Raw genomic sequence first — 19,699 nt, 5'->3', positions numbered from 1 at the left:
TGTTTTTGTGTGCAGATCTCAGAGCCTAGGCTGCCTACAGAGACGCGTTTTTTTGACGGCATGCTTATGGGGCGGGCAGCTAGCGGATCGTTAGGAAAGATTAGATGAATGTGATAATAATATTTTTGGGCCTGAAATCACTGATACCACCTTTAACTATGAACTTGTGAACTATGCTTCCAACGGTGTCTCTATGAACATTTAGTGCCTTCTCTATCTTTTTGTATCCTGTTCCTTGTTTGTGAAGGGCGGTGATATCTTCTCTATTTTTTTTAACCATTCTTTTGACTTATAGCCATATTTCTAACATGCAGTCAAACGTGACACTCAACAAACCTAGCCAGTTCAGATAATTCATGTGTTCAAGCTCAAGCACACCTGGTGCAACTAATGAAGCCCTTGATTAGCTGCATCAGGTGTGCTTGAGACAACACCTATTTTGCAGATTTGTGCTGTTGTGAGGGATTTTTTTTTAAAGCTCTGTGAAAGAAGGTGTGTCACACACACACAATATATATATATATATATATATATATATATATATATATATATATATATATTACACACTCTCTTATATATATATATATATATATATATATATATATTACACACTCTCTTTCACAGACCTTTATTTCGTACCCTGTTCATAGAAATTGCCAGACAAAATAACAAACGACTGAGCAGATCCGGCAACCCTTAACTCTCAAATTTATGCATATCATAACTTTTATGCTTTCAACATCTTACAGTTACTTAGAGTAATCCCATGATGTTTGAACATGTATCATAGTAATTACATGCTATTATATAAACATCAGTTTATACTTTTAACAAAGGAATACACATAGGCTACAACGAAACAAGGCTAAAAATCAACTATGATCTTAGGAAAAACGCTGTTTCACAGATACATTGAAAACATACAATTCACAAAAACCCTTACCAATGTCTCAAAGTGCTCCGCATCTCGAGTCATTGAACAAGCAATGCACTATGCCAATGGATGCATATTGTTCGTGTATGTGTATAAGTGTGTGTGTATTTAGACACTGCGCATATGCGCATGCAGGAGTCTGATGCCACCTGCACAAATAATCTTCTATGAACAGACAAGGAAACTACATGAATTGACTGAAAAAAGGATGCGTTTTCTGTTTTAAATCGACGTTATCTTACACAGACACCTAATGCAACTGTCTGTAGGATATTGCCCACATCATGCATTAAAGCTTGTGGCATTGCAGAAGATTATGCTTCTACATTTAAATCAGTTCAGGCACATCAACCGCTGACTTCGAGGAAAACTTAAAATAAATGCAATACCTGATCGACTGCTCCTATGGAGGGATGGTCCTCTTCTGGCTCTTTATCTATCCGCAATTCTCTTTCGATGCAATAGTTGCGGGATCTACCCTGACGTCAAATAGCGAGTGGAGGAGGCGTCTTATTTGAATGATTCAATATAATGATACAATCCGGACATCATGATACTATTCCCGAGTGCCATTCGCAGAACCCTACAGATTGTAAGACCACAATGTCAAATGACTTAACATTAACAAATTACAGTCAATGCATCAAGCAAATAAATAAATCCCCCCAAAAATCGTTCAAAGTACGTACATATGTGTTTCCACTTTTTATTTTTACGTGTATTTTTTTTTATCTTGCATTTGCACATTTACATAATTTTGAGTTAGTGTTTTTTTATTTTTTATTAATTAATTAATTAATTAAGTAGGCGTAGAATGTTCAGTTTGTGGCCTAAAGGCCGAAAAATAGCGTTTTCAAACAAATAATGGGTTCCCATGTAAATTTCCACTGTTTGTTTTTATAGAATGCAGCATCTTGTTACAGTATTTCTAAAGATTCCTCGAAGGTAATTAATCAATTAAAAATGACACCTTTGACAGTTTTTATTTTTTTGTATTTTTTAATAGTAATAATATTTTATACTGTAAAATTATTATTTTTCATTATTATTATTTATTATATATCAGTTATTCTTAAAATATGTTTCTTTATTCAGTTCCATAACTATTTTTGTTCATCCTTAATTTATTGCAAACTTAGCACTGGCTATATAGGCTATACTTAGTTTGATTACATTGTAATTTGGGGAAAAAAGAAATAAATAAATAGAAAATAAAACATTAAATCTGCTGAAAATGCACATCTTAACTCTAATGCAGTTTGTTTTAATTTTTAGTGAGTAGAAAAGAATATTTAATATTTAAAATGTTCTACATTTTCGGAAGTGGGGAGGAGCTTCTTGAAAGCACTTCCGGTTTCTTATGACGAAGGAGGCGGGACTTTGTTAGCTGTCCTACTTGCTAGCTAACAGTTGCCCACTTTGTTGCTACTGAAGGATAATTCCTAACTGCGCCAATAAAGTAGCGATTTTAATACGGGTAGGTCAGCGTATTTCTAAAGCCTTTTGTTCCCGAATACATTAATTAACTTCAGCAAGATTAATATAAGAAACCGAAGTGCGCTTAGAAGTGAGTGAGTACGGGAGCACACCTCGAGACCGCTCTTTTGTTTGACTGAAAAACGGAGTGTCGATTGGCTGTTGGCGTTTAGGGATTGTTTACCGGAAGATTAGCACGCGGCTAAGTATGCTATTCTACACAACACTGCACATGCATATAGTCCAAAGCATAATAGCTTCCGTTATTGGCTGACTTCAAAGCTGGTATGAAAGAATGCATATGGGTGATGAATTAATACCCAAACCTTTCTTTGTCCTTCCTCAAGCAGGTGAACTGTAGTTTGTTTATGACTAGCTCGTATAGACATTGTAAACAACATCTTGTATTGCAAAATAATACATGGTGAGGTACAAATTTACAGTTGATTATGTTCGTCATGTAGTGGTATATAATAATGCCATCTTTATAATCATGAAAATATTTCTTACTCTAAAATATTCCATTCTCTTTGAACAATTCACAGTTGCCACATTCAAATGGCTGAACGTTTTTTGGTCCTACTGGTGACATTTGCTCTCTAAAAAGTATAACCATGTAAATGTATAGATCTATAGTAATGATTGGTGCCTACTGCTTGACAAACATGGAAATCTTCTCCACAAAATGATTTTTTTTGAAGATCTCCATCAGGAATGAACATTCATTAGTCAAAAGTGGTGGAAGCCCTGTGTCTAAAAGGATGTTTGGGTCATAAACAGGTACTGCTTCAATGGGCTCCAAGAGAAGACGAGCCACCTCTCCCTCCAGCAGTGCCAGCGGAGGAGACTTCGACGATGCCACCTCATCCACCCCAGTCAGTGGATGGAAGAGGAGGAGAGCTTCCACTACTCCATCTGTTGATCAAGTGAGTACATGGGGTTTAGTGTATTCACGCTGCTTGCTTTGGCACACAGTTTAAATCACTTTTTTTTTTGTGACTTTGAATGTATCCCATCTTTAGATTGCTGTGTGCCATGAATTGTACAACACTGTCAGAGATTACAAAGACGACCAAGGTAGACAGATCTGCGAGCTCTTTGTTCGTGCACCAAAGAGGAGGTACACATATATTCCTTGCCTTTGAACATACAAATGCCAGTCAAATGTCTGGACACACCTACATGTTTTTTTTTTTTTTTTTTTTTTTTTTTTTTAATATCTGATCGCATTCAGGTTTATTGTAGTCAACATAAACCAGAACAGACATTTTCGTTAGGCTACTTGAAATAAAAGTTTTTATTTTTTTTATTTTTTTTAAGCTAATTGCCAAGGCAACATTTCTCAGACATACTGAAAATAAATAACAAAAATGACAAAGACCAGACAACAAAGTTACCAAAATTTTTAAATTAAAACAAAAAATATAAAAATAAGAACTAATGTTCAAATGTTAATAAAAGCAATCTCATTGATACTAAAATCACACTGGTCCAATTTTTCCATTTCACAAAATAGTATTTTTTTCTGAAGAAAATTCCCCAAAGTGTTCCCCAATCTTGTCAGAATCCACTGTCCATTAAACATATTTTGCTGGACTGTAAATTTTCTACCCCTTTGAGGAACTTGTTTTATTCTGTTGGGAGAACCTTAAACATCTTTAGTTTTATGTTCGAATAACTAAACGTGGCTCTCACCATGAACATAATAATAGAAGCTGGCATGGTGTTAAAAAAGGAAAAAGAAAGAGAGAAAAAAGTTAAAGTAGTAATCACACTTCTTTATTCTGTTTAATTCTTTTTTAAAAAGAATTTTTAAATCTGATGAAATAAATAATACTGATTTAATGCATGCAGTAGACACTAACGTGCGCCTTAACCTCTCTTCCTATATTTCTTGTTTTAGGAATCAGCCTGACTATTATGAAGTGGTGAGTCAGCCCATAGACATGATGAAGATACAGCAGAAGCTCAGGGCAGAAGAATACCAGGATGTAGAGCAGTTCTCAGCTGACTTTCACCTGCTTATTAATAATGCCAAAGCTTACTATCAGGTGAGTTTGCATTTACATATTTAATTGCATTTAATATTGAAGTCTCTGACACATGAATCAGTGCAGTCTGTCCAGTATTATAGACTGCTGATTGCATTCCACGAGCAAAACTGTTCTGCATCACAGCCACCGTCAACTCTGAAATGCTAATATACCTGTGGGTCTCTTACAACAGGCTGACAGTGCAGAGTATAGAGCTGCCGCCAGGCTTTTGCATGTCTTCCTGTCCACCAAGAATGAACTGCTACAGGGAGGGGAAGGAGAGGAGGCCGATGATGATGAGGAAGGGGATGATGTGGACAACCCAAGTGCTTCCATGGAGGAGGAGGTGAAGATTTTTCCTGTTTGTGGATGGCTAGTAGTTTTATTTCTGTGCACATCCAGACTAATCATCTCTTTCCCCTCTGTATGTCTGCTCAACAGAGACCACCAAGCTATCTTAAAGCCATACTGGAGCAGCTCTTGGAGGCCATTGTGTCATGCACTGATTCCTCAGGGAGGCTTGTTAGTGAGCTCTTCCAAAAACTTCCCTCCAAATTGGTGAGACCCAAGTTTGTGCACTCGCTTAATAAGGATAATATAGTTTATAACTTTAATCAAATCTGACTTAAGTTCCACTTTGGTGTTGAATGTAGGTTACTTTCATTGATTCATTTCTTCTTTTGCACATTTCTTCCTTTCCAGCATTATCCAGACTACTATGCTGTAATAAAAGATCCAATAGATCTGCGCACTGTGGCTCAGAGGATACAGGTATTTGAGGCTTTGAAAGCATTCTATCGCACAATTGCAATGGAAATATGCACATTTGGAGCTGGTATAATAATTTCTACCATAACATAACTGTCAGAGGCTGTTGATGTAATATATCTGTCATAATTGTATGTAATAAATAATAATAATATGATGTAAATAAAAGTCTTTGTTTAAAAATTATTATAACCTCTTGGCATCTTTATAATAGTAATGTTTTGTAATGTTGAAGGCGGGACATTACAAATCCATCAGTGCCATGGCCAAGGACGTTGATCTTTTGACGAAAAATGCCAAAACCTACAATGAGCCAGGGTCACAAGTTTTCAAGGTTTGTGTTCTTGTGTACCCTTGTTATCTATCATCACATACATTGAGCTCATTTTTATTTAACACACTCATTTCTATCTTTCTAAAGGATGCGAACACAATTAAGAAGGTATTTTCCCAGAGAAAGACCGAGATTGAACAGGCTGAACCCACTAAATCCAGCCTCCGTATCAGGTATGTCCTTTTTTCGTAAGCTTGTTGTTTTGAAGAGGCATGTTTTGGTCTGTAACACGTTTTGTGTGTTTTGCTAGAAACCGGAGGTCTGCTCAGGGTGACCGCCTGACTGCCATCACTATGGCTCTTCAGGCTGGATCTGAAAGTGATGAAGACTCAATTCTCACAGGTTACAATCCATAGTTCCCCTTTGACATCCATTTTCTAAGATTACTCTATGGTAATCTATTTTAGAGAGCCTGACAACTCTACTTATGCAAAAATACATTGGCATGGTCTGCTTTTGAATGATTGTTCTTTGAAGTACCTTTGTCTGTCCTCATACTCTGTCTCAGGCACTGTGCGTTTTGACACTGGAGAAACGGAGGCTGATTGTGGTCTGAGTGCTGGTGACCCAATCCTCCAGTTGTACCAGTCAGTGCGAGGAGCACGAAGCGTTCAGGGGAAGCTTCTAGCTGAACCGTTCCTCCAGCTCCCAGTAAGAAGGGAATACCCAGACTACTACCATCAGATCAAAAACCCCATCTCCCTACAACAGATCAGGTGTGGATAACACACATGAATATCTGATTATTTTAATCTTAAAGGTTAAAAAAGGCAAGTTTACTTTACACACTCTTTCCATGTTTTACATTTCTTAAAGGGATAAAATGAAGAATGGTGATTATGATGGAGTTGAGCAGATTGAGGCTGACCTTACACTCATGCTTGAGAATGCTAAACGTTACAACATGCCCAACTCCACTATATATAAACGTGCTCATAGGTTACAGCAAATAATTCAGGTCAGTCTGCTTTGATATACATACAGTTCTGTTCCATAGCCTAATTGGCTAACTGAGGAATGATAAAATGACGGTTAATTCTTTGGTTTTAATTTGTGTTCTAGCAAAAGAAAAGAGAGCATCGAGATGATGATGAAGGAGATGTCTCTACTACAAATTCTGACGTAGGAAGTAGCAAAAGGAAAAGGTGATTTTTTGTTGTTGTTGTTGTGTTGTAGTGTTGAATATGACTTGCAATCAGTAATGAAAAATCCTTTTGACATACTTACTTTTTGCTGACATAATCTGATCCTAACAGCCACAAGAAGAACACCAAGAAAAACCGAATGAAGACTCTGTATTCTGCAGTGACTGAAGCACGTGAGGTAGGCACTGGACGGCGCCTCTGTGATCTCTTCATGGTGAAGCCCTCTAAGAAGGACTACCCAGACTACTACCAGATCATCCAAGATCCAATGGACCTGCGTACCATCGAGAACAATATTCGCACTGAGCGTTATAACAATGAGGATGCACTTATGGATGACATGAAGCTTATGTTTCGCAATGCCCGCCACTATAATGAAGAGGGATCTCAGGTGGGCATTGTGACTACTCAAACTGAATGCTTTTCAACTTTATTAAATCAATTTCAAAGTTAAAATACACAACCGATCAAAAGTTTGGGGTCCATAAGATTTTTTTCATGAAAGAATGTTGAAGTAAATGTTAATGTTTAAGCACCAAATCAGCATATTAGAATGATTTCTGAAGGTTCATGTGACACTGAAAACTATAGTAATGTTGCTGAAAATGCACTTTTTTACTTATTTCTAAAACTTAAAAAAAAACAAAACGTAACTACTTCACTACGATAATAATGAGACTTTAGTGTTAAAGGAAGAGTTAATCCAAAAAATAATATTGTGTCATTAACATGCGGGTTCAAAAACAAATATAGTCTTAAAATCTAATAGACCTAATAATTCGTTTGTTTGTCATTACTTTTTTTTTTTTTACCCACAGGTTTATAATGATGCAAATATCTTGGAGAAGATTGTTAAGGATAAACAGAAAGAGCTTGGCCCTCCCCCGGAGGAAGATGACGTTGGCTCTCCCAAACTCAAGCTTCGTATGTTTTTTTTTGGGAAAAAATACACTTAAATGCAAATACACTAATAGAGACACAAATTTTAGATTTAACAAATGCCTCTCTTTTTTTAGGCCGTAGTGGAGTTGCAGCCTCCCCTAAAAAGGCTCGTACACAGACAACACCACTCCAGCAGAAGCTTTCTGATCTCTACGAAGCCGTGCGCAATTTTACAGACAATCGCGGTCGGCGTCTCAGTGCCGTTTTCCTGCGTCTGCCATCACGTTCTGAGCTGCCTGACTATTATGCTGCCATTAAGCGTCCCATTGACATGGAGCGTATACGAAGCTACATGGTACAGGGGCGCTACCAAGACATCGACTCACTGGCAGAAGATTTCATCCTTATGTTCAACAACGCCTGCACCTACAATGAGCCTGAATCTTTAATATACCGTGATGCTCTGCTGCTCCATCGGGCCTTTCTGGAAGCCCGTCGCCGGATTGAGGATGAAGAGGATGGAGATGAAGGTGGTCTGGGTGGTTTGTCAGTTGCCTCTCTCGTGCGTGAGCTCATCCGTAACCTCTTCGTTTCAATGATGGGGCACCAGGATGACGAGGGCCGCTGCTATAGTGACTCTTTGGCGGAAGTTCCCGCCATTGATCCCGCTAACCCGGAGGACCCACCCCTCAATCTAGAGATAATTCGTAATAATGTGGATCGCGGCCGCTACAGGAGACTGGACGTGTTCCAGGAGCATGTGTTTGAGGTACTGGAGAAAGCAAGACATCTCAACAGGTAAGCAGTGAAGAGTGTGAAGATCAGCTTTTCTTGTCATCATTAAAAAATCGATTCTGTCCTGATTCACTCAGTCTTAAATTGTACAAATATCTTTCTTTCTGTGGAATTATGGAAGTATGCTGATTTTTATAAACTGAAAGGGAATGGGGTTAGGCTTTAAAAACACCTAAGTGTCAAACAAAGGCTCCATATGACTTGTTGGCTATGTGCCAAGTTTTTGAAGCCATGGGATAGCTAGCTTTGTGTTTGGTGAAAATCTTCCCTTCCGTCGTATGTTTCTCAAACATCACTCCTCAATTCAGCAGTAAGTCATATTGGACCATCTTTATGAGCTGTTTGTTCATTTTCAAAAGTTCATTGTGTGGAAAACCGTTGCCTGGACATTCTGTTAAATTTCTCTGTTCATGTTCCATGGAAAAAAAGATATGTGTTTGGAATGACATGAGAATGAGTAGCCTGCATGAGAATATATTCATGAATAATTCCTTTAAGCTCCAGTGTGAAGTTTGATGTTAGAGTCAACATGAATTGAACTTTGAAAAGGTAATCTGAGAATTCATAACAGCTATTGTGTGTTATCAGGACCGATTCTGAGATCTTTGAGGATTCTGTGGAGTTGCATTATTTCTTTGTGAAGATCCGTGACGAGCTATGCAAGAATGGAGAACTCTTGCTTACCCCAGCACTGAGCTACACATCCAAACATCTGCATTCCGACATAGATCAAGAGAAGCGAGAGAAACTGCCCCAAGAAATTGAGGAAGACCGACTGAAACAGGAGGAAGACAAAAAAGGTTTCCAAAATTGCTTCTAGCATTTTAAAAGTTATGCATGTAACACCCCAGGATACCTTTTAAAGTCTTGCTGCTAAAATGACTCCCAAATATAGAAGTGTACTGATGTGTACTTTGCTTTTATGATTTATAGCTCTTCCAGACGAGGACAAAGTAGAGGGTCCTGCAGGAAGCCAGTGGCCATCAGGTCCTCAAAGCTCATATAGTCAGGACTGCAGTTTTGAGAACAACACCTACAGCGTGGGAGACTGTGTATATGTTCAGCCTTCAGAGGCAAATTTGCAGCCCCACATTGTCTGCATTGAGAAACTCTGGAAGGATGAAGCTGGTGTGCACATCTTCACTTTTTCTTTAATTGCTGCTCCTTGCTAATTCTCTATTTCTTTATTTTTTTTACTGATGTATCTCCTCCGTTTGCTGAGAACTTATGTCAAAACTTGCTGTCAAACTCATAATTATATATTTCTTTTAAATCATCCATTTTTTTCCATTAATATTTGGATGTTTGTTTTCTGCAGGTGAGCAGTGGATGTATGGATGTTGGTTTTATCGTCCAGGAGAAACTTTTCATCTGGCCACTCGTAAGTTCCTGGAAAAGGAGGTATTTAAGAGCGACTATTACAGCCGTGTGCCTTTCAGCAAGATCTTGGGGAAATGCGTTGTGTTATTTGTAAAGGTGAGTAACGAGCCACATTCAAAATATGTTTTAGATGGATTAATTAATAAGTTTATCCCACAGTTTCATAGACAAAACTTAAGCCTAGTCCCAGACTAAAATGCATTTTAACTGAAAGCAACTTGTGCTGTCATTTCTTAAAATGTCAGTGCCATTGTTTTGTCTCAAGTTACAAACCAGCAATGTTTTTTTCTAAGGCATGTATGTATAAAAGTTACTTGTCCTAATTGAACTAAGGCCAAATCCTGGCTTAATCTAAGCCATGTCTTTGGAACCAGGCCTATATGACCAAGAGGTTCCCAAAATACAGCCATAAGCCACAAGAGGCTCTCAGGCTCTTAAAGTGTTGTGCATTTAAGTCTGTTGAATGTGGGATTTTTTTTAGGAGTATTTCAAGTTGCAACCAGAAGGCTTTAAACCTGAAGACGTCTATGTCTGTGAATCCCGCTACACTGCCAGGACCAAAACCTTTAAGAAGATCAAGATATGGTCAATGCCGTCAAACTCTGTCAAACTAGTCTCTCGGGAGGTTCCTTTACCTGTAGTCAGAGTTGCGTCCATGTTTGTCAGTGCAAAAGATAAAGTGGCTGCTCTTCCTGATGGAGAGAGTGGTGGCTTCATCGAGAAGGTATGAATGATTGATTTTGAGTACAGTTCTTATTTAATTCTTATTTAAGATTTAGCATGTAATTTTTTTTTTAACTTACTCTCCACAGGAGCGAGAAGATGTTCCAGTTGAAGTGGCCAATGGGGAGCCGGGTTGCCAGTACTTTGAACAGCTCCACTACAATGACATGTGGCTTAAAGTGGGCGACTGTGTCTACATACGTTCCCATGGACTGGTGCGAGCACGAGTTGGCAGGTGGGCAAAATCATGCTTATTTTACCCAAAGTTCTCATTAACCAGAAAGCTTTGACAGTAATGTAAGTCTACAGCAATAGTCTGAGTTGTTATGGTTGATATGGATAGGATCGAGAAGATGTGGCTGCGGGATGGAGCAGCATTCTTCTTTGGACCCATCTTCATCCACCCTGAGGAAACAGAACATGAGCCAACAAAGATGTTCTACAAACGGGAGGTGTTCCTCAGCAATCTGGAGGAGTCCTGCCCTATGACCTGCGTCTTGGGTATGGGCACCAAGTGAATGAATTTATTGTAATTTTAACAAAATCCTAGTTTTATATATATCAGATTGTTGTCATTCCACAACCAATAGCCCACCAAACTATGGGTGTTCAAGCTGTGATAAAGACATTTTGCCAACCATTATTGTCACATGCTGGTGCCTCTGGTATCATTATCATACTGAGAGACTTTTTATTTCACAAAGACACTAAAAATACAATTAAGACCTACTTCTTGTGGATGTCTGCTGTGATTTTATGTTATAAGACTAGCCACCTGAGAACCCTGAATTCATAATTGAAGCAGTGCAGGGTCGCTTGGCTCGAGAAGAACAAAAAACATCCAAGTGAAATAAATGATAGCAGTTCCAGGAGCAAATTTATCATGTTGACACTTATATGGCTGTGCTTGCTTACAAATAGGATTTATACTGGTGATTAAGTGCTTGAACATTTTAATATTAATTCCTCTGTTCCCTGCCTTTTCTCAGAAAATTCTCTTATTAGAAAACTTACTATAGACCAAGTTTTTAATCTTTGTCTTTTTTCACAGGGAAATGTGTGGTCTCTTCTTTTAAGGACTTCCTGTCCTGCAGGCCAACTGAGTGTCCAGAGGAAGACGTGCTCCTGTTCGAGAGTCGCTACATTGAGAGTGAAAAGCAGATGAAGAAGTTTAAAGCACTTAAACGTTTTTCCATCTCAGCCAAAGTGGTTGATGATGAGATCTTCTACTTTAGGTGCATTTTACTTTCCTTCCTTTGTTTCAGTGGGAAGTATCACACAGCCAGAGTGTGTTTATAGAATATGAATAGGTTATTTAAGAGTTTTTTAGTATGTCTTATTGCTGTTAGTAAAAATCATTGATTGTTTTATTTACTAACTGTTGCTTTAAATTAATTTTCAGGAAACCCATCGTGCCTCAGAAGGTGCCATCTCCCCTGCTGGATAAGAAGATTGAGGAGCTAGAAGCTAAGTTTGCAGACATGGAGGATCTGGATGAAGATATGGACGACCTGGATGAAGATGATGATGAAGCAGCAGTGACGCCCTCAATGCCACCCAGTCAGGCATCCGCAACAAGTGACATGGATATGCCTTATACACCACCACAGGTACTTCATACTCCCTAGAAATCAGCCTTTGCACACACTGTCCAGTCGATTATGGATGCATCATATAAATGTTTTTACAAAATTGCCTTAACCAAGTTAAACATAAAAATAATTAAACATGAATCGATGCTCTTTAATATTGTAGATATTGTGATTGCTGTCTGTTTTTTTCCTGGTAGTTATTATTGACCTTTATTCAAATTCAAATTCTTCAACTGTCTAATTTTAAGATGATCAGGCTCAACTTTTATTCCCCATATTTCATATTTTTAACAGTAGCTGTCATTTTCTTTACACCCCTGTTTACTATGCACAGTCCACGCCAAAGATAAAGGGTATGTCCAAAAAGGAAGGAGCCAAGCGCAAGATCAACATGAGTGGCTACATCTTGTTTAGCAGTGAAGTTAGGTCTATTATAAAGGCTCGTCACCCTGATTTCTCCTTTGGAGAGCTGAGCCGACTGGTGGGCACAGAATGGAGGAACCTGGAAGCTACTAAGAAGGTGGAATATGAAGGTACATCCTCAACACTTTTTGAGAGGTTGCACTAGTCCGTTGTTACCATAGTTACTAATTTCTATTAAGATAAATATCCTGTCATACTCAAAGCAATTTTTACAAGTCATTGCAATGAATGCAACCAATTCTGTTGCAATATAAGAGATGCATTTGATTTTTGATTGTGTCCATGTCTGACATTTCTTTTCAGATTTTAAATGATACGATTATTTTTCTTTCTTAAAAACAGCCAGGAGCTTGATATTTAATTTTCCCCCCAAAAATTATGAGTTGCTAGCTATGGTAACTTGGGGTGTTTTTGTTTTCTTCTATTTGCATAATGCTTTGCTGATTATATGTCTATGGCAACTGTTTATATTATGCACAACATTACGCATACCGAAGAATCTGTAATCCAGTTATCAATGTTTTTCCAGAACGAGCAGCTAAACTGGTAGAGCAGCAGGAACGGGAGAGGGTCCTTCAGCAGCAACATCAGCAGCAGCAGCAGCAGGCTTCCCCAAGAGCAGGTACCCCAGTCGGCACAATGATGGGAGTGGTGCCTCCCCCAAGCGCTATGGGGATGCTTAACCAGGCCATGCCACCTGTGCCAGGTAACGCCAAATCTCCCCCACCCTTGCTGAAAGAGACAGATGCAGCGTCCGGGCACCCTCCAACAATTCTCGTCCATTTGAATCTAATACCTCAACTCATCAATCATGTCACTATCTTCTCCATACCAGCGATGTGCCCTATTAGTTCTGATTTAGTTAATTTTATGTTTTTGAGTTGCCACGTTCTTTTCTCTTTTTGCATGACAACCTTTTTTTATTAACCAGTAAACATGTAGAGCTCTTTTTTTAACAAGGCTGAATTAACCACATTTAGGCCTGGTTTCACAAACAGGGCTTAGATTAAGCCAGGATTAGGCTTTAGTTCAATTAGGATATTTAAGTAGCTTTTATAAACATGCCTTAGAAAAAACATTATTGGTGTGTATCTTGAGACAAAGCAATGGCACTGACATATTTTAAGATATGTCAGAGCAAGTTGCTCTCAGTTAAAACGGCCCAAACATGCATTTTAGTCTGGGACTATAAACCTTGTCTGTGAAACCGGGGGTTAAATATTCACACTTGTAAAACTCTTTCTTCAAAATTGATGTTGATTATTTTGTAGTTGCATGGCGTTTTAGTCGGCTGCATGTCATCAATGCATGGATTTTTTTTGTGCTATCTCCTCACCCAAGGCATGATGGGAAATTATGGCCCGCCCTACATGCCTATGCAAGGTCCTTCTGACGGCATGATGGGCATGGGTGGCACACCACCTCATCCCATGGGGGTGCCCCAGCTGCCTTCCCAGCACTTCCTTCTACCAGGCATGGCCGGGTACCCTGGTATGCCCCATCCGGGTAAGAAGCACCCCGATTAGTCAGAAAACCCACCTGAAGATCTTCTGACCAGCTCCAATCCAAATTGAAAAATAGGAAATCTGGGTTTATCTTGGTTTGAACTCATGGCTTTGTTCCAAAAACCAGTGAGCTGCCTAGACAGCAAGGCAACTTATTTGTTTTGAAATGGAGCCCATTTTTGTACATTGTTTCAGTGAATGAAGAAATGCTTTGTTATGCTCAGTATAACTAGATAATATCTGTATTTCTGCATGATCTAATTTTAGTTATATCCAATTCATAGGGTGGGAAGATTCACACAACACCACTAACATGCTAATGATTTTTCCCTCAATGTCTCACTTTTTCTTTACACAAGATTTGTCACCTCCATTTCTCTCTGAATCTTTTTTTTTTAGAAACACCATTTGTTTGGGGAAAATGTAACTAGTAAAAACAATATTAATACATTTATTATATAATTCCTAATATAATTCATTCAATCAGTGCACATTATTTGCAACCTTATTCATCAATGTTAAAATGTAAAGTTACGTGCAGTCATACAGCATTTCTATATTAAAGACTGTTTCCTTCTCAGGAGTGATGGGCCCAGGAATGAACGGTATGGCTGGAAGTCCTGGTCCTGGAAATCATTATGGCATGCAGGTAAAGAATATATTTATGCAGCTTTCACTAGTGACTAAAGCAGATGCAGTTTGGGACGAGTTTTCTAAACAACGTTTGAGTTACAATTATTTATTGAGTTACAAGTTATCATTAAGCGTCTGTGATTTCATTTACCGATTCAGGCGGGACTAACATCTCCATGTCTAGGACAGAAGTGCGAGTGTGTTTTTTTTTCTCTGTGCGTCTTTTTGCGCATGTCTTTAAAAAAAAAATTTGTTGATATGATTTTTAATTTATTATAAAAAACTTTAACAAATTTATAGCAGTGGCTGTTGATAATAAATAAGTGAGCAGAGAAATCCAGACAAGTAGGCTTTTACCTGATACTGATAAGCAGCCTTTGCATTTTCCGCGATTTGGCTCTATTTATTAATTGTATATTATTTTTCCGTCGAATACCATCCATATTGAAATGAAATTAAAGGGATAGTTCACTTTGAAATTATTTTTTGATATGTTTTAGCTTACCTCAAGGGCATCCAAGATGTAGGTGTCTTTTTTTCCGCAGTAGTTTCAATTTGGATATATTTAGGTCAAACCGCTCTTGTCTGTCAGTCATATAATGCAGGTCGATGGTCACTGTATCAAAACACAAGCACAGAGTCCAAATTAAAACAATTCCCCATCGTCCAAATTAAACAATTCCCCATCGTAAGTACACATTGATGGCCTAAGACACGAAACGAGCGGTTTGTGTGAGAAAATGAACAGTATTTATATCGTTGTTATCTCTTGAAAACAGCACACGTCCAAATGATCTGATGGCGCGGGCGGGTATAGATGTATACACTAGATGTCGCCTTCGCTACTGCAGTTCATTGGAACGAAACCGTAGCCAAGGCGACATCTATGTATACATCTATACCCGCCCGCGCCGTCAGATCATTTGGACGTTAGGGGTGTAAGAAAAAATCGATACACTTGAGTATCGCGATATTTTATTTTGCAATACTGTATCGATTTTCAAAAACGCAATATCGATTTTTTTTTTTTTTTTTTACGTCCAAAAATATTCATGGTAAGACCGTAAGACAGTGGTTCACGTTTATGTTGTTTAAATCCCTACCACTAGATAGCTATGCTGAGACGCACCACTAGTGTCCTCGCCAGGCTCGCCTATAACGGTGCGTGTCCACTGGACATTTTAGGATTGACAGCGGACCGGAGAAAGGGTTGAGAGCGACCGAGAGCGTCAAAAAGTTGGGCAGTTCCTTTATACAAATATCAAGCGAAAAACGCGGTCGGCAGCCAATTGCTGTGAGGTTCGGGATGTGACGTCTGTCTTGAGAGTTTAAACAATATGCAAATGGTGACGGAGTTTATGCTGGATTTAGTGCGTAAATCATTTTGTTTACAAATTAGACGTTGTGCAGTTGTTATATAGCATATGTTAAATATTTCATTTTGGATGTGTTTATTGTGATTATATTGGCTGGTTTTATAAAAGTTTATACAGTTGAAAGGATATATTTGCTTGGTGCATTTTGAAACAAAGCCTGTCTATTTCTAAATGTAATCGCGTGCATCGTTCACATCAAACGCGAAGAGAGCATCTGGCGCGAGTGATTGCAATGTTAAGTCGTTTAGAGGCGTTTAGTGCGGCGCGGTTCGCCTCATTCGCGCGTCCAGTTCTTTTAAAATCTTTTATCACATAAAACTTGATTTCAATATGACACATTTATTTTGTTCACTTTCATCCACTTTCATTCATTTTCGTCCAGTTCACGTTGTTGTTTTGTATTGTGACAGGGGCTATGTACCTATTTTCTTTTATTATGGCCTACTTGAGCATATAAACATTTGCTCACTAAGAACCTGTAAACCACAAGCCCAAACTGGCAGTTTGATTTTCTGTGTACTGAATTGTTTACCTAAAGTAAACTTCTTTGACTTTTATGCACATCATGTCTTTTTTTTTAAATATTTTTAATATATTTTACTTTAAAAAAATCCCAATATATCGCCTTATGCACAGTATCGAAATATATTGCAATATATTGAATCGTGACCCATGTATCGTGATACGTATCGTATCGCCAGATTCTTGCCAATACACAGCCCTGGACGTGTGCTGTTTTCAATAACAACGATATAAATACTGTTCATTTTCTCACACAAACCGCTCGTTTCGTGTCTTAGGCCATCAATGTGTACTTACGATGGGGAATTGTTTAATTTGGACGATGGGGAATTGTTTTAATTTGGACTCTGTGCTTGTGTTTTGAGACAGTGACCATAGACCTGCATTATATGACTGACAGACAAGAACGGTTTGACCTAAAAATATTAAAAGTTAAAGGAGAACTCGGCAACTCTAGCGAACTCTAGTCACTTCTTCGCTGATTTTCCCTTATGTTGTCGCATGTTTTCCCCACGAGCTCCCCCTACAGCTGTGGGGGGGGCGTATATGTCACAACACGGTCGTAAAAAACTCACTTGCGGCGGCCTCCTCCCCCTCTCTACCGCTGCTCATGTGCGTTTGTTTTGATCGGAGCAAGCCAACTGAATCGTGTGGAGCTTTGTCTACCGAGGTGGGTAATCTGGTAATACATCATACATGCGTGTGTGTTTATATTGAATTGCCGTAAAGCGATTTGTGTTTCGCGCTCGTTCTCGTTCTCGTTCTCGCTTCTCACGAGACTTCCAATGTCTATCTTACCGGGACGGTAGTCCCCAAATTGCAAGGTTGGTTTTCCGCCTGGGAACGCTGGGGGGAGCGGGGAAAGTCACCAATATCACCAGAACAGGTAGTTTAACCATCCAAATGATTTCTAGACAGTTTTATTAAGTTAAAAAAGTTACCAAGTTCTCCTTTGAAGTACTGCGGAAACAAAGACACCTACATCTTGGATGCCCTTGAGGTAAGCTAAAACATATCAAAAATTAATTTCAAAGTGAACTATCCCTTTAAAGCATGCCGAAGATTGTTGCGCAAACGGTAGCTCAGGAAGGTAAAAAAAAACATGAGGAGAAGCATTAGGGTAATACAGCATCAGCAATCACAGACATTCGCATTCGGACGGGCGTTGAGTTTGACGAAAAACAGTTGGTAATTTTTCCTTGAATTTTTACAGAGGTTGTGTGAGAAAAACACAGACTTGGCAGATTCGGACGGGATTAAAATCGTACGTCTGTGAAACATTTCTCTAACGACCTCCTGGAAAACTAGTCCCGTCCGAATAGGACTTCTGTCTTTACTTTTCTCTTTGACCTTTCAGATGGGTGGATATGGGCCAGGGCAACAAGCTCCACCACCATATCCAGGTCAAGGTCAACCAGGCCAGCATCCAACCCCACCTATGTTTGTCGCCCCACCTCCAAAACCCCAGCGTCTTCTGCATTCAGAGGCTTATCTGAAGTACATCGAGGGCCTCAGCGCTGAATCCTCCACCATTAGCAAGTGGGACCAGAGCCTTAAAGGTAAAAATCATGTGTGTAGAAATTCGAGCGTTGTTTTATTTTTTTTAAATAATAATAGTTTTACTCAGCCAGGATCCATTAAATGTATTATAATTGTAATTACATTATAATATACATTCATAATGTTACAAAGGATTCCTATTTCAAATAAATGCTGTTCTTTTGAACTTTCTATTCATCTAGAATCCTGAAAAAGTTTGCACGAAAATATTAAACAGCACAACTGTTTTCAGCATTGATAAACATTTCTTTAGCAGCAAATCAGCATATTAGAATGATTTCTGAAGGATCATGTGACACTGAAGACTGGAGTAATGATGCTGAAAATTCAGCTTTTCCATCACAGGAATAAATTACATTTTAATCGTTATTTGAAACTGAAATATTTAGCAATTTTATTGTTTTACTGAATTCTTTGGCATTGTATATGAAGTTAAAATGGAAATTATATATTGTACCTTACAAAAGAATTGTCATTGTTAAAGAAATTGTTACTTATGAATGGTTTCATTTTTTTCCCCTTTTCCCTATGCCACACTTTTGTAATATTTTTCCTCATATAAAGTTCGTGTCTTGTACCAAAACCATTCATAATTAATTTAAATTATAATTTTCTTCGACTGTTAGATTTAAATTGGCTGTAAGTCTTTTGTAAATTACTTCTGTGATGTTATAGCCAAAGCATCTTTGAATGATTCTTTCTGACTATCATTCCTTCAGCACAGAGAAAAGACTGTCGGCTCACCAGAGAGCAGGAGAGCCGTCTCCCTACTCACTGGCTGAAAAGCAAGGGTGCTCACACTACAATGGCAGACGCATTGTGGAGACTCCGAGACCTGATGATGAAAGACACGCTTAACATCCGGCAGGCTTACAACCTTTAAACATTTATGTTCTACCCCAAATCTCAGGACTCTAATTTATGCAAGACTATTCTCCTACCAAATCTTTCCTATCATGACTCAAGATGTGATAAAGTATTATGTACTGTCAGAAATGTTTCAGCAATAATTATATCTCCTAGTTGTGTGCATATGTGTGAAAAAATAAAGCTTTTAGCCACCTCTTTAGGTACGTATGACGCACTGGAATGAAGTCACTCGTGAAGCAATTTATAACTACTGAAATGGATTTGAGAAATGTGTCGCTTTGACTGTTACTTTAGATGAATTCTGGTTGAGTTTATGGTGTTTTTATATTGCTGAATATATCACCTCAAACAATGGCATCACCAATCCTCAAAGTTCTCTGGCTATGACCACTCTATACAAAGGCTTCAAATGGGCAAAAGTTGTAAAAGATCACAGTAGCATTTTATAAATATATTTTCTTTTTCTACAGAGGCAAAATAAGCTGAGTTCCTCTTTATTTTACTGATAATGTAATTTGTTATTTTTTCATTGTGTACATATAAAAAAGCCTGTGATAAATGCTTTGTTCTGCAATGCTTATTGAACACTGTTGCATTAATTAATTTCACCAATAAACAGCATTTCAAAAGGATAAAGTGTACTTCAAGCATGACCAAAACATGTTTGTGAGAAGATTGAGTTACAGCCCCTCCACCCACCACCACTAACACAAGGCCCGGCTCACCAAACCACATATCTAACTCGGCA

The 19,699-nt window shown here is 38.4% G+C and overlaps 1 protein-coding gene across 12 annotated transcripts; it reads left to right on the top strand.

Annotated features, from left to right (window-relative positions):
• The first annotated feature begins 2,262 nt into the window (after positions 1-2,262).
• Positions 2,263-19,596, top strand: pbrm1l (polybromo 1, like). Of its 12 annotated transcripts, none has more exons than XM_081381615.1 (30): positions 2,263-2,411; positions 3,191-3,336; positions 3,433-3,530; positions 4,314-4,461; positions 4,637-4,789; positions 4,885-5,001; positions 5,146-5,214; positions 5,447-5,545; positions 5,633-5,718; positions 5,796-5,887; positions 6,054-6,261; positions 6,362-6,503; positions 6,608-6,690; positions 6,802-7,081; positions 7,509-7,614; positions 7,707-8,370; positions 8,956-9,167; positions 9,301-9,495; positions 9,686-9,843; positions 10,229-10,471; positions 10,560-10,705; positions 10,814-10,971; positions 11,522-11,705; positions 11,873-12,080; positions 12,397-12,595; positions 13,015-13,107; positions 13,827-13,991; positions 14,572-14,639; positions 17,879-18,080; positions 18,801-19,596. In XM_081381615.1, the coding sequence occupies exons 2-30, from the start codon at positions 3,202-3,204 to the stop codon at positions 18,962-18,964; spliced, it is 4,875 nt and encodes a 1,624-aa protein (XP_081237741.1). In that variant the 5' UTR covers positions 2,263-2,411; positions 3,191-3,201; the 3' UTR covers positions 18,965-19,596. The 12 variants fall into 12 exon arrangements, with proteins under 12 accessions (XP_081237741.1, XP_081237737.1, XP_081237740.1 ...); XM_081381611.1 differs by having other exon boundaries at positions 2,274-2,411; positions 13,015-13,191; XM_081381614.1 differs by having other exon boundaries at positions 2,295-2,616.
• The last annotated feature ends 103 nt before the right edge of the window (positions 19,597-19,699 follow it).

The sequence above is a fragment of the Scardinius erythrophthalmus genome (genome assembly GCF_964197995.2).
Source record: "Scardinius erythrophthalmus genome assembly, chromosome: 12".
NCBI classification, from domain to species: Eukaryota; Metazoa; Chordata; class Actinopteri; order Cypriniformes; family Leuciscidae; genus Scardinius; species Scardinius erythrophthalmus.
This window is presented reverse-complemented; position numbering and strand designations above follow the sequence as displayed.

Excerpts from the sequence above, each read along its gene's own strand:
- pbrm1l (XM_081381606.1), top strand. The coding sequence starts at position 2,706 with ATGCATATGGGTGATGAATTAATACCCAAACCTTTCTTTGTCCTTCCT. Across the intron at positions 5,719-5,795 it reads AAATCCAGCCTCCGTATCAG|AAACCGGAGGTCTGCTCAGG; the intron begins GTATGTCCTTTT and ends GTGTTTTGCTAG. Across the intron at positions 13,992-14,571 it reads CCCTGGTATGCCCCATCCGG|GAGTGATGGGCCCAGGAATG; the intron begins GTAAGAAGCACC and ends TTTCCTTCTCAG.